Source organism: Cebus imitator, unplaced genomic scaffold (genome assembly GCF_001604975.1).
Source record: "Cebus imitator isolate Cc_AM_T3 unplaced genomic scaffold, Cebus_imitator-1.0 Scaffold348, whole genome shotgun sequence".
Classification (NCBI taxonomy): domain Eukaryota; kingdom Metazoa; phylum Chordata; class Mammalia; order Primates; family Cebidae; genus Cebus; species Cebus imitator.
Window position 1 is genome coordinate 1,905,720 of NW_016107663.1, and position 15,725 is coordinate 1,921,444.

Consider the following 15,725-nt stretch of genomic DNA (forward strand, 5'->3'; position numbering starts at 1 on the left):
GGCTCTGTATATGTCTCTCCTCCCACCCCACAGGGCAGCCAAGGGGAGCAGAGGCAGGACGAGGAATAACCCCTGCCTGCCCGCCGATCTCTCAGGGCTCACCGTCCAGAGGTGGCCAGTGACCTCGATGGATTAGAGATTCTGCTCTAGATCACGCTTGCTGCAGGCCTGGAAGACCTCCCAGAAGTGAATCGCACACATATGGAATAGTTATCTTGGTCCCCACTACAGAGAAAGAATTCTTGGAGCAGCCACTAAAACACAGAAATGCTCATTCTGTACTTGTGTCGGATGAACCGTTCGTCCTGTGGGAACAAGAAGGTCGACAGGTGGCTTCCTCTGGTGGAACCCAGTTGGTGGCTGTCTCAGAAAAAGGAATTAGGGAAAAGCCAGACCAGAATGTCCCAGGAACTCTTGTAATTTCCCAAAGAACCCTCCCCCCCGTTATATAGCAGCCCCCTGCTCTGTCCAGCAGCCCCTTCCTTGTTGCAGATTGGGAGGTCTTCCCACGGCCTGGGCTATGCATCCCCCGCCCCGCCTCCCCTTCCAGTGTCTCCATGTCTGAGCCTTGTGACCCAGACTCTGCTGGGCCAGCCAGCCAGGCAGTAAAAGGAGATTGATGCCCTCTCCTCTTAGGAAAATCCATCACTTTTTGGCGTGTGGGTCAGATAGCTTCACCAGAGGCAGCTCTGAACAGCACTGTGTGAGCTAAAAGAATGCAGGAACAGGGACCCAAATAGACGTGTGGACGTCAGAAATGAAACAGCTCACTCCAGGCATTCCCCAGGGCCTGAGCAGAGGCTGTTCCCGCACTCTGTCCCCAGATATACCCTTCTCCCCAGGGCTTTGTCTGTTCTGCTGGGCTTCAGGGGCGGGGAGGCCCCTGCCCTTGCCCTTGGGAAGATGCCATCATAGAGTTACTGGATGAGCAGGGTGAGGGAAAGCTGGGTAGTGGAAGATGAATGGTTAAGCCTCTGTGGACAGGATCATTTTAGTGGCCATAAAGCTGGGAGGGCAGAGGGTAGGCAGCCTAAGGTAAAGGAAAGAACACGGTTTTGTACGTCATAAACGAGAGTCCGTCCTTGGCCACTTTTTACCTCTGTGAATCTGGAAAGTTACCCCCTGCCTCTGTTTTCTCAGCTGTGAAAGGGGTGTGATTACACTGGTCTCTCAATCTCTCAGGGTTATTATGAGAATCAAGTGTTGAATACATAGGGTGCAAGTTAATTCCCTTTGCCCTACTTTTTCCTTGGTAGCTTCAGTGAAAGAAGCTCCTCAGATGGTATTTTGGAGTCTCCAGTCTTGTTGAGGCATGGGGTCGTCCACATGGAAGTGATCTGCCTCATGTGTTTGGTCCAAATCCAGTTACTCTCTGCCAAAGCTCCCTGGTTACCTTGTGAAGCTTCTTATCCTCATGACCAGGAACAAATCCTCTCCTGGGGGAGAATTTATGGTCGAATAAAATCTGTGTTTGTTTCCCTCTGCTCCTTCCCAGTGCTCACCACCCTACCCAGGGCTAAGCACGGGTATTGGTGTCAACATTCTTTCATCCTGATGAAAACGAGAATGAGCCAAGGCTGTTTTCTTCTGAGCCCCTGAGTATTTCCACGTCCCTGAAACTTGGGGAAGACACTTTGGCCCATGGGAGGCTTCTGCCTGGCCTTTTTCACGTGCTCGCAGAGAGCAGATGAGCTTCCAGTACTATGGTCACTTGCCCTCTGCTACCTTCAAGGCTCAAAGCTGTCACAGCGTCCCCACTCCTGCAGCCAGGGGTTTGCAGCTGCTGCCCGGCTCTCCCGGGATGTTGAGGGAGGGCTGGGAAACCACCCCCGGGATGCCGCTCCCACTTGGCCTGTCTGAATCTCTCAGGACTTGTGATTCTTGCTGCCGAGGGAGGGAGAGGAGAAGGACGGGTTCCAAGACATGGCCAAGGCACAGGCGCTGAAAAGCAGTCTGGTTCTCTTTAAAGCTCCTCCATTCCTGTTTTGCATTCACTGTAGCTGGGAGTGGGTGTTCTGAGGGGAGCCCAGAGTTGGACTTAGGGACCCAGGAAAAGATATAATATTGTTTTGCCTTTGTAGAGATGTTTCTAGAACCTAAGAAGGCAAGAGAGGTATGATCTCCATTGCATGGATGGGTAGCTGGGCCTCTGAGGACGGACTTGACTCAATCTAGACCACACAGCTAGGGATGGAAGAAGGACCTTAGAGCTAAGTCTAGGATGTCTCACCTCCTCCTGGGCTTCTGGAAGTGAGGTCCGTGGCTAAACTGTTTGTGAGCATGGCATCTGTTTAGGTCAAGTTGTAAAGGTGAACTTCTTCAGCTGGCTAATTCCCCACCCCACCAGAGAAGCCATGTTCTAGTGGTCCTCAAAGTGGTTCTCGCACCAGCAGCACCTGGGAACTTAGATTTGCATATGCTCAGGCCTCAGCCTGGACCTACTAGATGGGAATCCCTGGCAGAGGAGCTCAGCAATCTGTTGTAGTGAGCTGTCTAGGTGATTTTGACATGTTCTCAAGTTCTCTCATTGCAATGGAGAGGGAAGGTGGGATTGGAGTGGAGACAGGGGCTGAAGGGGGCTCTTCCCCAAGTGACTTGCAAGCCTGCCATGTTCTGATGCTCTGAATTCTGTGCCCAGCCCAGCCAGTAGGTGGGGATGCCTGAATTGGCCCTCGTTTCTCCTTTTTGTAAAATAATGTCAGTCATAATGAAAATGTCAAAACACAGCCTGCATTTTGGAGGACTGAAAGGCTTACAAACTTCCACGCTCAGGTAATAGGTAAGTTGAACTTCTACTATTCCCCCCGTACTCATTTTACAGGTGAGAAATCTGAGACCCAAGTTTTTGTTGTTTTACGGTGAGGTGCACAAGCCCTTGGAGGATCCAGGTCTTGAATCAAGCACCTGTGGTTTCCCATGCCTGCCTTCCCCATCCCGGCATGTTCAGAGGTGTGGGCTTGGCATGGTACAGCTGCCATCGTGAGCCCTGTCTTCACTCCCGGGCAGTGCCAGACACTCACCTTGCAGAAGCCTGCATCATCCCTGGTCACCTGAGAATGATTAGGCAGCAGGAGCACGTGGCCTCCCAAGAGAGGGCTTGACTTCCTCTTTTTTCGCAGTGGGAGACTCTTTAGCCTTGCCCTCCAAGGTCAACAAATACCATTCCTCGGAGGCTGAGAAACAGAGACAGAAATCGTGAGGAAGGGAACCAATTTTAATCCCCTCCCCGTAAAGACCAGGGCATAGCCCGGCAGCGTGTAGCCTGGGAGGAGCGGTCACCAGCAGCTGTTAACCTGCAGGTCTGTCCTGGGGGAAGGAGAAAATAGTCTGCAAATGCTTCCTCCCACGAATACTTGCTAGGCAGATCATCTGGGACACTGGGGGGATACCAAGGACTCTGATGAGGGGAGAAAAAAGATTCCTCTGGTTTACTCCTGAAGGAATCCCTAAACCAGCAAAACACTACCCCAAGGCTTCCAGCCACGCCCCTCTGTCCCTGTATGTTTTCTGACTAAAGAGGACGGTCTGCCACGGTCCAGGAGCTGTGGCTCTCATTTCTCAACAGAGTCACTTGGGAAAATCCTCCTTTTGGCTCTGCACTGCTCTTCATCATGTGAATGCAGGTATTTAATGGGCTTCTGCCTGTTGAACAATTAATGTAAAGGTCAGTGAGTCATCTCCGGTTCCCTCCTTTCATCGCCAGCCCACTGCTTGTCCAACTCCTTCGTGGCATTCTTTCCAAATAGGTGGGAGGGCTGAGGTCACAGCTCTGCTTTCTCCAGGCAGACAGACTTTAATTAGGTTGCTAAATTAGCAGAGGCAGGGGCAACCCTTCTCTCTGCACATACTCTCGTTCTTGGGTGGACTCTGAACTTGCCTTTGGTGCTCTCATTGGTCTTTCTCTCTTTCAGAGAAGGGTTGGTCACGTAGAAGTTTTTCTCAAATCATCTTAGCTACCCCTTAGTAGTAGGCTCTGTCATGAACCAGGCACTGTGATGGGGTCACGACAGCTTTTTTGTTACCATAAAAGCCAGTGTGTCTTTGTGTGTGTGTGTGTGTGTGTGTGTGTGTGTGTGTGTGCACGTGTGTCTGTCTTTACTTTGCCCTCAGCACTGGGCCAAGCTCTTTCAACGATTATCTCAATTAATTCACAAGAATTCAGCGAGGAAGTTGTTCTTGTTAATCTCATTTTACAGATGAGAAAATTGAGGCTCTCGGGCTAAATAACTTTCCCAAGCTAAAAAAAAAATCTATTAATGGAGTCGAGCCAGGATGCCAACCTGATTCTCCATCGTAGCCTGGAAACCTGGCTGTTCAAAGTGCGACCGACAGCAGATGGACATCACCTGGGAGTTTCTTAGAAGTGTAGATTCTCAGACCCAATGGATCAGAATCTTCATTTTGACAAGATTCCCAGGGGATTCATGTGCACAAAACTGTGGAGACTGCTTTATGCGTCTCCAACAACTCTGGCTAACCAATACCAGAATCCTGTGCATTAACTACTGACTCCATTTGCCAGTGGGGGATGCTGTGGTTTAGAGGGGTTGGGGGTTATTCAGGGACAGCACCGAGATTTGATTCTGGCCCATACTCTCAAAGCACAGAGGGATGTCGGTTTTTATGCTAAAGCTGGGGTGCTAGAGTTTGCCTTTCCCTGCTGTGGACTCAGCAGCAGAGGTCTCCACCCTAGACCTCTGTACTCTTCTGTCTCCCTGTGTCACCAAATGAGGACTGATTTGCTGCCCTCCTCCCTGTCTCCCTCCTGCAGATGTGCAGCACATTAAGAGGAGAGACATCGTGTTGAAGCGAGAACTGGGTGAGGGAGCCTTTGGAAAGGTCTTTCTGGCCGAGTGCTACAATCTCAGCCCAACCAAGGACAAGATGCTCGTGGCTGTGAAGGTAAACCCAGAGGCCTGCGGGCACCAGGAGGAGGAACGGGTGAGGGCCTGGGGAGGGGAGGAAGAGGCTCGCTCCATTTGAAAAGATAGTACTCAACTGGCTTTCTCAGATGCAATCAGAGGACTTTGCTCCAAGGTCAATGAAGTTTCCTAGGGACCAAAACAACTTCCTTTGGCTTCCAAGGTCAAGGGCTGCAGCACTTAAGGGAGCTATGCCCGGGGAGCAAGTTATTTTTGTAAATGACTCTGGTTCTTTTCTGGTGGCCTTGTGATTACCTCTGTGCCAGGGCTGGCCCTCCACCCTCCACCCTTCACCATGTAGTGGCTTTACAGGACATGCGGTCTGAGCCTGGAAAGTCACGTGGCCATTTCTCAGGAGTTGATCTGTTGTAGAGTGGGCTGTTTAAGGAGGTCTGGGTAACCACTTCCCAAGGGCACAAACATCACTGATAATAGAAGAAGATGTTGTGGGGCAGGGGCTGCAGCAGGGAGGCAGGGCGTTAGCACTGGGAGAATAATGAGTGGAGTTGTTGAAATTGCTAGGTATTTTCCAGGGGTTTCAGTTTCAGAACCTAAGGGGCAGCATGCCTGGGAGAAACTTCCTTCTGGAAGCTACTGGAGGGCTCCTTCAACCACAGGGCTTCTGTGTTGCCAAGGCACATGGCAGATTTGCGGCAGGAGCTGAATTGCTTGAGGCAGGAGAGAAGGGGCTTTGCTGCTACTAATTGCCCTTCCAGGCTCTTCCACCCAGCGGTCAACAGCTTCTCTTTGGAAACCAATATTGGACAAATCTTTGAACGCGGTTGACATAAACAAGAGTCAAGTAGCCTCCTGAAGGCACCCGCAGATCCCTGGAACCCTTCTCTGGGTCTGGAGTGACTGCCTTGGGTGCAGTGAGCAGGCTTCTGAGGCCAGTGTATAGTCGGCCATGTTTTGAGTTGTGGGCTGACCAATGCCAGAGATATGGCTCCCAATGAAGACACTCACCAAGACCTCAGAATGGCCCTGCCCTTAGCATTGAGGAATCACAAAACCAGCTCTTGTTTCTGCAGCTTTTGGGTCTCTGTATTCATAGTCCTGTGTATCTACAGAACTGTTTCTGTCCACAGAAGGCAAATGGCCTCCAAGAATGAAGGTAGGACAGTGCAGGCATAGCATGGGCATCAGAGAACCTGGATGCAAATCCCAGCTTCACTGCTGATAAGCTGTGTGACCTTGCACAAGACACTCAACTTCTTTGAGCCTCAATTTCTTCATCTGCATAATAGCAATAATAATATCCCCCCCATACAATGTTGGTGATTAAATTACATTAGGTGTCTAAAATCCTTAATGCACTGTTCGGGGCTTAGTAAATACTCAATAAAAAGTAGTTGGCATTCGTTGCCATCAACATCATTATCACTGATGTTGATGTTACTGAATTGCTTAGATACATGATGTATGACCTGCTAAGCTTGCATTGACTGACTCTCTGGAATTGGAGTCACCAAACTTTTTCTGTAAAGTTGAATATTTTAGACTTTGAGGGCTTTATACTTTCCACTGCAACTCTGCCCGTGTTGTTGGAAAGCAGCATCAACAACACATTAACTAATAAGGCCGGCTATTTTCCAGTGACCTTTTTTTATTACAAAAGTAAGCATCGTTGGCTGACCCCTGCTCCAGAAAATAAAGTACTGCATCCTAAAAGGCTAACGATTGTTATTACTGTACATCCTGTCGATAAATTTGCTCCGTGTGTCTCCGTAGACATGAGATGGTCAACTGAGCAAGGGTGTCTTTAAACAGCTTGGAGCAGGGATGTGGAAAGGTTTCTAATGTTGTTCCTAAGCTTAGGATTCGCACTGCCCTGGTATTTTTAATATATAGGATGACACTAATCCACAGGGTGTTCCGGCATCCATGTGGGGACTGGTGAATGAATTGAACATTTTTGCACTTTCAGCAGAGAATGAAATGATGGCTGAAAACCCTGGGAAATGTTTCCCCTGAGTGGTCTGGCATTAAGGGGCAGACCGAATAATGCACAAAGTGCATTTCTGTTTCCATCTTTTTAAAAAGATTTCCTTCTTGCCTTGGATCTGGGCACCTCAAGGAGATGAACCCTCTGGGACTTTGCACCATGTGCCACTCAGTGGATCTCCCTAGTTGTCAGCCTGGAAAAGATGCCTGGCTCCTCCAGAGAACATCTTGGAAGTGGTGTTTCCTGCTTCCTGCCCTCGTTAGATTCCACTTCTTTTTGCGGGAAACTTCCCTTTGAGTTAGTTCTCATGTCGGTTCAGGGTAATGTTGTACTTCCGGAGAACACACACAAGTATAACCCAAGATAAAGTTTTCCCAAACAAGACTGTTTTGCCCAGCAGTTGCTATGGTACAAATAAAGAAGCAGAAAGCATAGCCTATTTTTAAGGTGCTTACAGCCTGCTGGGGAGAGGGAGCAGGACGGCACAGGACATAATCTGCATATATGTGCAGTATAAGTGTGACATTAAAATAGCATCATGCATGAGATAGACTGCTAAGTAAGTGGCGCCACTCTGAAATGGTCGTTAGACAAAAAGAACATTTACATGGCCTTCAAACCCAGGCGACCCCCTTCCTTTGCAGAGGAGGGAATGAGATCCTCCTCCCCATTTTTTCTATTTTTTTTTTCTCTGTCATTTCATGCTCTGTCCCAGGTGAACCTCCGTGGTCTTCTAATTCATGAATTCTTCATGTGGTTTTATCTGGTCTAGAGCTTTTCCTGTCTGTAGAGGTATTTATTTTCACTTCAATGATCAGACATTTTTTTTCCAAGATATCTAGTCGGTTCTTAATTTTGGTACCTGAATTCTGTTTCTCCCCCCTACTTCCAGCATGCCTTCTGATTTTCTTTAAAAAATGTATTTCTTTGCTCTTTTTGAGCATTTATTTTAAAATCATTTTGAGCCACTCTCTGATAAAATTGATTTATCTTCAGGAAATTTATGTTTTGGTTTTTGATAATTTTAGTAATTTGGATTTAGCATTATACTTCTTCCAATATATCTGAACTTCAGCTATTGGGTTCCTTTTGGTTTGAAGAGCGTTTTGGGTTTTGTTTTCAGTAGTCAAAATTTCCAGTTTCAATCATTTTACATCGAAGCAGGAGCTTAAGACATTTGCGAAACCATCTGAGTGCAGAATCTCAGATTTTTACTATTTCCCAATGTTTGGATACTTTTCCTTCCACTCTTAACAGTATTTTTAACTACTGACCTTTAGCAGCTTTTTTAAAAGCATTCATTATAGCTTCCATAAAAACTCCTCAATCTACACTCATACTTCATTGGTTTCTAGAACATTTCATTACTTTAAGTAATTACGTTAGCAGGTTGAGCTGTCATGAATGAGTTTGGGAACAGTCACCAATGTCTCTTGGTAGGCCTCTCTATTGGGACAGAAGTATCTCCCTGGGTATCCAACTAGCAGGTATTGTTGAGGATCTCATGATCTGCAGAGGTCATAGGCAGTGCCAGCTAATCTGGCCTGCAGTGTAGACACAGCTCAGTGGAGAGTTTTCTGGCCAAAGGAGCAGCAGAGGCTCTGAGGCAGAGAAAACCTTGGAGAGCGTGGGAAGGCCAGTGAGACTGAGGCGTCATAAATGATGGGGGAGAAGAGGCAGACAGAGACCGGGAGACCAGACCTGATAGAGTCCATGACTGTGTTAAGGAGTTTGGATTTTATCCTACGAACACTGGGAAGCCCATGGCCAGTTTTAAGCCAGGAAGACAGATGAGGGAGGGGTACCCCTCTATGTGACAACTACCCATCTTCTTTCCTGGTGAAGCTGTTTGAGAATCTCACCCAGAGGAGGTGGCAGTGGATTTTGAGTCACTAAAAGAAAGATGATTTTAGGGGGGTTGATTAAAGTGTATGTGAGCTTGTGTTGTGTGTGTGGGGGGTTGATTGATGTGTGTGTGAATTAAAGGGGGTTGATTGATGTGTGTGTGAGTGTGCATATGTGTGTTTGCATGCGTGTGCACGTGTGTGACCACTTAGGACTTTGAACATTTAGGAATGTGTGTATACTGTATATATGTCATGAGTTTCAGGATATTAATGAAATCTGAAACTGAACATCCCTTGAAATATCTCCCCCTAAAGAAGAAAAAAAAAAAAAAAGAAAGCGAAATGGAGGGCAGCAGAGGGTGGATGACGTGAGGATGCCAGGTGACCCAGGAAGAACTGGGAGCTGTCGACTCAAAAAACAGCCTCACTAAAACCCTTTCCCCAAGGCAGAGGTGGACATGACAGCTGGTGCATGCAGGGGGAAAGATAAGAAAGGGAAATGTTCCCAAACTTTGGAAGGAGGAGAGGAAGAGAAGGAGGGCGAATTCTGGCTGTCCTTTTTGTACTAAGGATACTGTACAAAGGCCTGAGCCGGGAGCCTCCCTGGCTTAGGAGACCTCTTGGCACAATGCATTATCTCTGCACTCACAGTTGGCAGCCATGATAAATGGGTTCTTTCCCATGTCACTGACTGGTGGCCCATTTTGAGGTTTCCCAGCCATGAAGATGTTACATGTGGACCCCACTGAGAGGGGCCAGGGAGTCACCGACCCCTACTTTCCTCCTCATTATCCTCCTCCTGTCACCTCTGTTCTAATTGCATCAATCCCTGGGGACGGGGCCACTGGCAGCTCCTGCCTAGTTGCCACACCCCACCCTTGGCCAATTAGGCGAGAACTTCAGGTTTGACTCAAGAGCTGGAAAGCCCACTTTGAAAGCACAGAAAAGGCTGTGGAAGAGTACAGGTGATGGTGGTGGCTTTGTGCCCATCTCCCAAATGAGGACCCCATCTCTGCCTCACACTGCAGGGTGCCCGCCTGGGGGACACTGGCTGGTACTGCTTGAGACCTGAGAACAGAAATATCCCATGGCCGTCATTGATGTCCAGACTGTGGGAGAGAATGATTTAAAGGGATGGAGAGAGGCCATTTGGCTGGCCTCAAATTTGATCTACTCTTTCCCTCTCATAAATCCAGCGTTCACATAAATCTTTATATTCTCCCATCCCACCCATGCCATGTTCCTTTTTTCCCCTTCTTCTTCTTCATGAAGATAAATAAATCACTCTCTGTCATCCAATACCCATGACCCAGCCAATGCAGCTCAGGGCAGCTGCTGGGAGCTGGGTCCCCAGGAGAAACTGTCTCTCACCATGACTCTCTGACTTCTCACATGTCTCTGTGCTGGCTGACGTTGGACAGTACATCCTATTTGTTTATCGTTAGGTAGCTTTCCAGAGCCAGCAGTGAGAGTTGAAGTGGAGAACACGTAGAATCAGGTCTGGTAAAAATCAGCAATGGGCCGATCAAATGTCTTTGGCCTATCCTGCAAGCCTGGCACCTTCTCTGGGCCCAGCACTCTGCTGGCAGCCCATGCCCCGCGCCTTTCCTGACCCTCTCCTCTATACGGTCATATCCTTTTATTCCTCTGCTCACCAGTCTCTTGGGGACCTGCCTGGTGACTAATTTATCCCGTAAATTAATTCAGGCAGGTGTGCTGAGCAGGGACGTGTCCTGGGCCCTAGACCCAAGCTATTACGTGTTATGTGATCTTTGGCAAGTTCCTTCTCCACACAGGACCCCAGTTATTATCTCATCTGAAAACACTAGATAACTTTCAACATTTTTGTCAGCCATAGATTCATTTAATCATGCAATATTTTTTATCAAGCCTCCAAATGTTTTTTTTTAAAAAAATAGAAGGTGTTGCTGGTTGAAGTGGGACTTGATCTCTGCTGAAAGACCACACCTCCACCTGATGACCCCACATGTATTGCTGCTGAACTCTGGGGCACTGTGAGGCCCACCAGCAGTACCCTCAGGTCCAGTCAAGCTCTAAGTGTCTGTCATTTAATTAGTGTGCATGTGAGCGAATTCCTGGGCAGACTCAGCCTCAGTTTCTCCAACTGGTCTCCAGCTCCAGAAGCGAGTAGGAGCAGGTGTTGTGTAAGGCCCTTTCATGCTCAAAGTCCGTCATTTCTGATGCGTGCTAAAGGCTGAGAGGTTCGATGGATCCCGTAATACACCTCTTTTGGCAGTGCTAGAACCAAGGAAGCCCTGTAGGTTTCAGCTGATGGGGCTGCAGGGACAGGAGAAAGATCTCTGGTGAGGGAGACGTATTGGCACTCACGTGACCTACAGGAGAGGTCAGTCAGCCTGGAAATGCCAGATGCGCAGCAGAGAGAATGCAACCCAGTCTCCAGTCTGTCTAGACTGTCACTCACCTGAAAATGGTGAGCCAATGTCGCACTCACTTCCCCATTGCCTTGTGTTGTGTCTATTGAGGTGGCTGAAGTGTGTCAGTTGAAGCACCTGAATGTTCGGCCTCATTTGCCTTCTGGCTTCATAGGGAGGGGGGAGAGGCTGGAGAAATTGGGGAGCCCACCTGCATAAGCTGCTCCTCATGCAGAAAGGGCCCCTCCCCTTCACAGACCATTGTCCACCTGGCCGGCATTGCTGTGACCATGGCAGTGCCCTATCCAAGGTCCTTCAGATGTGCTCAAAGGCTTCATTTTTGATCTTGTAGTCCCCTTCAGGTGCTGGGAAATCCACATGCAAAACTTATGCTCTACCTGGGTATATTCATCTTCCTGGGCCTTACAGGAAGTGCATATGGTAGCATTCTGGTGGTTCTCACATGCTCCTTTCCATCTTACACTAGGACTTTGCAGGACTCTGCCTGGTCCTGGGTGTGTCTGAGGTTTCTGTCCACTGATTGCCATTCCCATAGCTGCTCCTCCACTCTTCCCACCCTATTGCTTCCTCCAAAGCCCTATTAGGAGAACACAGGTGCTTTCCAGAAGTCACAGCACTCAACCTCCTTTGCAAATGTAGACTCCTTCACGATCTAAAAACAAGCACTCCAAAAGACAAGGAGACTTTATTATGTTGTCTGCCTGGTTTCCAGTAGGCTACGAACATGTGCTAATTCACAAAGCTAAAGCAGTCGGGGCAGTGGTTTTCACACTGTTTATTCTAGCTGTGGGACAGTTTCCTCAAAGAAAACCTTTGGAGCAGGGGCTTTTGCCAGGCTTTCCTCCTCACGGCCCCTCCGGCTGCCATGCATACTCACCTGAGGAAGCCCAGGGCTCTGTGATGAGCAGCCTGAAATTGCTGGTGAGGGCATGGGATGTGGATGTCAGAAAGTAGGTGTCTATTTCTGCAGGGATCAGAATGCTGGAGGAGGAAGGATTCGGGCCTTATAGTTTGGATTGGGCTTCATTGTCTTTACGTTCCATTTAAAATCATATTTATTGGGAACCCAGTGGTGTGTGGGGCCAGCCCCCTGCCCTGAAGTTGCTAAAACTCTTTGTCCTGCATTGTTCCTAGGCGCTGAAGGATCCCACCCTGGCTGCCCGGAAGGATTTCCAGAGGGAGGCCGAGCTGCTCACCAACCTGCAGCATGAGCACATTGTCAAGTTCTATGGGGTGTGTGGCGATGGGGACCCTCTCATCATGGTCTTTGAGTACATGAAGCATGGAGATCTGAATAAGTTCCTCAGGTAAGCAAGGATGGCTGTCCCCCTGCATCTGACCCTTGGGGTTCTCCCCGGAGCCAGAAATGATACTACCCCTCTAAATACTTACGTCTCAGGATGAGAAATTGGATGAACACACTCATTCTTACACATCATCTCAGCAGCCAGGTTCAGGCCTTTGTCCCTGGTTTGTAGGGAAAACACGTGGAGGATGCTATTATAAATAACCTATACTCTTCTTCCTCATTCCAAAATGGACTGAGAAGAAGAACGTCTGGAATGCGTCCAGGAGGAACCTGGAAGGCTCACAGCCGTGCTTACAGCTCCAAGATTCTAGGGACACCCTTGCCTGATATTGCAAATAGCTTTCTCCATTTGTGCCCTAAGTTTCTCACTTGCAAAGTGAGGCTAGCATCTTACGCCCCTCCTGGAAACCAAGAATTTTTGATGATGAGTAAGAAGATCCAAGGTTACATTTCACTGGGTGCCAGAGATGGTTGAAACGAAAAGGGGGCCGATTTTCTTCAGGCTAATCCTAGAACTGTGCTGTTGGTACAGTGGCCACATGCGGCCTTTTACATTTAGAGTTACATTAATTAAAGTTCGATACAATTTAAAGATTCAGTTTCACTGGTTCCTTGGTTGCACTAACCATATTTCAAGTACTTGTTAGTCACATGTGGCTGGTTTTTACCATGCAAGGAAGCGCAATATAAACATTTCCATCAATAGAAGGTTCTATAGGATAGGACTATTCTAAAAAGAAAGGATGTATTGTAAGAAGCATTTCTCCAAGCCTAGAACAAGATTATCTGGAATTCGAGGGCTCTTAATGTCACTGGTAAGAGACTGGAACTGGAGCCAGGGGTTCTGGATGAAGCTTCAGTGGTGGATCTCCCTTCCCCAGAGAAGGCAGCATGTCATCACTAGTGCAGAGTTAGGACTCCTCTACCTTCTACAGATGCCACTTCCAAACAGTGCCCATATATGGAAGGGACAGCTGTGTGAAGGTCTGTGGAACCCAAGGTCTCAGGAAGCAGGTTAACCACACAGGCCCTCCATACTTAGGGTGTGGTCTCTGCCACCGCCACAGTTTGAATCTCATTGAGCTCTGTGGCTGAGAATGAGATTTCCAAAGTTCAAATCTGAGCTATAGAAGGCTCTAGCCCGCTCGCCAAAACCTGCTAAATATCTCTTTGAAGTGGGAATTCAATAGGGTATTGTGGTTTTGAGGGGCAAAGAAATGAGTTAGTACCAGGTAATGCAATGGAAGAGTCTCTGGAGCTCTGCTTATGAGTGAGGTTTCTACCAAGATGGCCCTGAAGGAAATGAAAACATCTGTGGGATGTTCTAAGCTTCTTAATCCTGGATTCACAATTAAATGGATCCCTTTCCCTGGAGAACTTTGTCTTTAGCATGAGACAGATTTGGGTTCATATCTTGGATTTGTCACATCTTAGTTGCAAATTGGAGCAGCTTATTAAATCTTAATTTTATCTCCTAGAGAACACGACTATTAATAACTGCTTCACAGGGTTGTTGCTATGAGCATTAAATGACTACATATGTATAATGCCTAGACAGGTTTTGCAAGTAGTTCAGTGATCAGCCAATGGTAGCGTCTATTAAAGTTATTACTATTACTATTTTATGAGAATTGTGAACCATGGTAGCTTCTAATGCAGGTGACACCTTTTCTGTATATTCAGGATAGCCCTCACCCTGTCCTTTTGTTCCTCTGGGGTCCAAGGGACATGCCCTACTTTTCACCACACCCTGTCCTTACATTCAGCAGTACCTCTGGCCCCAAGAGCCACCAGCAGGGCTAAAGAGAGCACCTAGTGCCTCTGCGCTGCTGTCATGCATGATAAAAGGGAAGAGAAAGAGTGAGCGCCCAGAGTAAAGGTCAGGAGGGGGAGAAGCAGAAAGTAAGATGAAAAGAAAAAGGAGTTCTGAAGAAAAAGAAGGAAGCGCATAAGGTGAGGGGCAGCGCCAGTGCCTCCCCTTCTCCAGGGCAGACGGCATGAGGAATGCACGCATGTGCGTCTGGTTCTACAAGAACTGGCTGACACTCTGAAGACTTCTGTGTCTCTATGGGGTCCCTTCTTCAAGACAGCATGGATAAGCCTATCTAAACCAAGGCTAGACAGTCTTCCTGGGGCAATTTTGCAACAGAATCTGAGCTTTAGCCTCCACTTCTGATCAGATTCCCAGTAGGTTCCATTAATCTGTCTTCCTAGGCTCTATCAGTCGAGGGTGAGCTTCTAAAGAATGCTCTGAGGCCAGAAGCTCTTAGCAACAGGCCGTACCAAGGCTTTTTGGGAGGTGTCCTGTTGGCTGCTCTCATAAACACAGCCTCCATGACCTGCAGGCTGACTCTACTTGCTTTCGCATCTCCACACTGGTGTTGCCGAGGGGCAGGCTGGAGTGCACTCTCTAGGTAGACAGAGGGAGGGCTTCTCTGCTGATCCCCCTTCCTTGCGAGCTGATGCAGCCTTCCTCCTTCTGAGGAGTGAGATAGGCAGAGTCCAGCGGAGATAGAAAACGGAATGCCGTCATACTTAATGGTGCTTTTCAGGGGAAATGGGAGAGGCAGTAAAGCAGACAGAGGCCTTGCCGTACACCAGGGCTCTTTAGTCCACAACTCCAAAAATAGGGGCCCTGGGCGTGGTTACGGCTCATTGGGCTTTCTAGAGAAAAGAGTGAACGCTAAAAGTGGCTGATATGACTGGGCAAGGTGTTAGGATAGCAAAGCTGGGCTTTGATTTGGGATGGAGTGGGTTCTGGGGGTTCCCCAGCCCTGTGCCTCAAGGTCACAGTGCACCGCCATTGGCCATAAGTTACCCAGTGCTAAGCAGTGTGGTGGAGTGGTTAGGTGTGTCCCAGTGCCATTGAGTGTGCACTGCGAGCACCAGCACAAGCGAGCAAGCTCACCTAGCCAATCAGAATCCCAGGGGGTGGAGCCAGATAATCTTAGAATGAGCCCTCCCGATGCTCCTGTTAGCAGGTCTCCCTTCAGAGCCACATACCTGGTTTCAGATCCTACTTCCTGATATCCCGTATGGTCATTCTGGACCTCCGGAACATTGGCTGAGCGATCTGATCATTTTGTGCCTTCATTTCTTTATTTCAAAATTGGGGTGGGAAAATGAAGTGAATTACAATATTTAAAACAACCAGAGCAGTGCTTGGCACATAGTAAGGGCCATGGCAGAGTTATTTGTTGTTTTACTAATTATTCTATAATAGACATCCAGCACTTGTGAAGATCCTGGGGAGCAGTCAAGCATTAAAAAGGGTAGGTTTGGCCGGGC

At 48.2% G+C, this 15,725-nt stretch overlaps 1 protein-coding gene across 7 annotated transcripts in view; it reads left to right on the forward strand.

Moving 5' to 3' along the window:
• Positions 1-15,725, forward strand: part of NTRK3 (neurotrophic receptor tyrosine kinase 3) — a 391,402-nt gene that overhangs the window by 317,365 nt on the left and 58,312 nt on the right. For all 7 annotated transcript variants that reach the window (XM_037730502.1, XM_017506139.2, XM_017506138.2 and 4 more), the window contains 2 exons: positions 4,772-4,902; positions 12,263-12,435. In XM_037730502.1, coding sequence (XP_037586430.1) covers positions 4,772-4,902; positions 12,263-12,435 — 304 coding nt within the window. The remainder of the gene's footprint in view (positions 1-4,771; positions 4,903-12,262; positions 12,436-15,725) is intronic.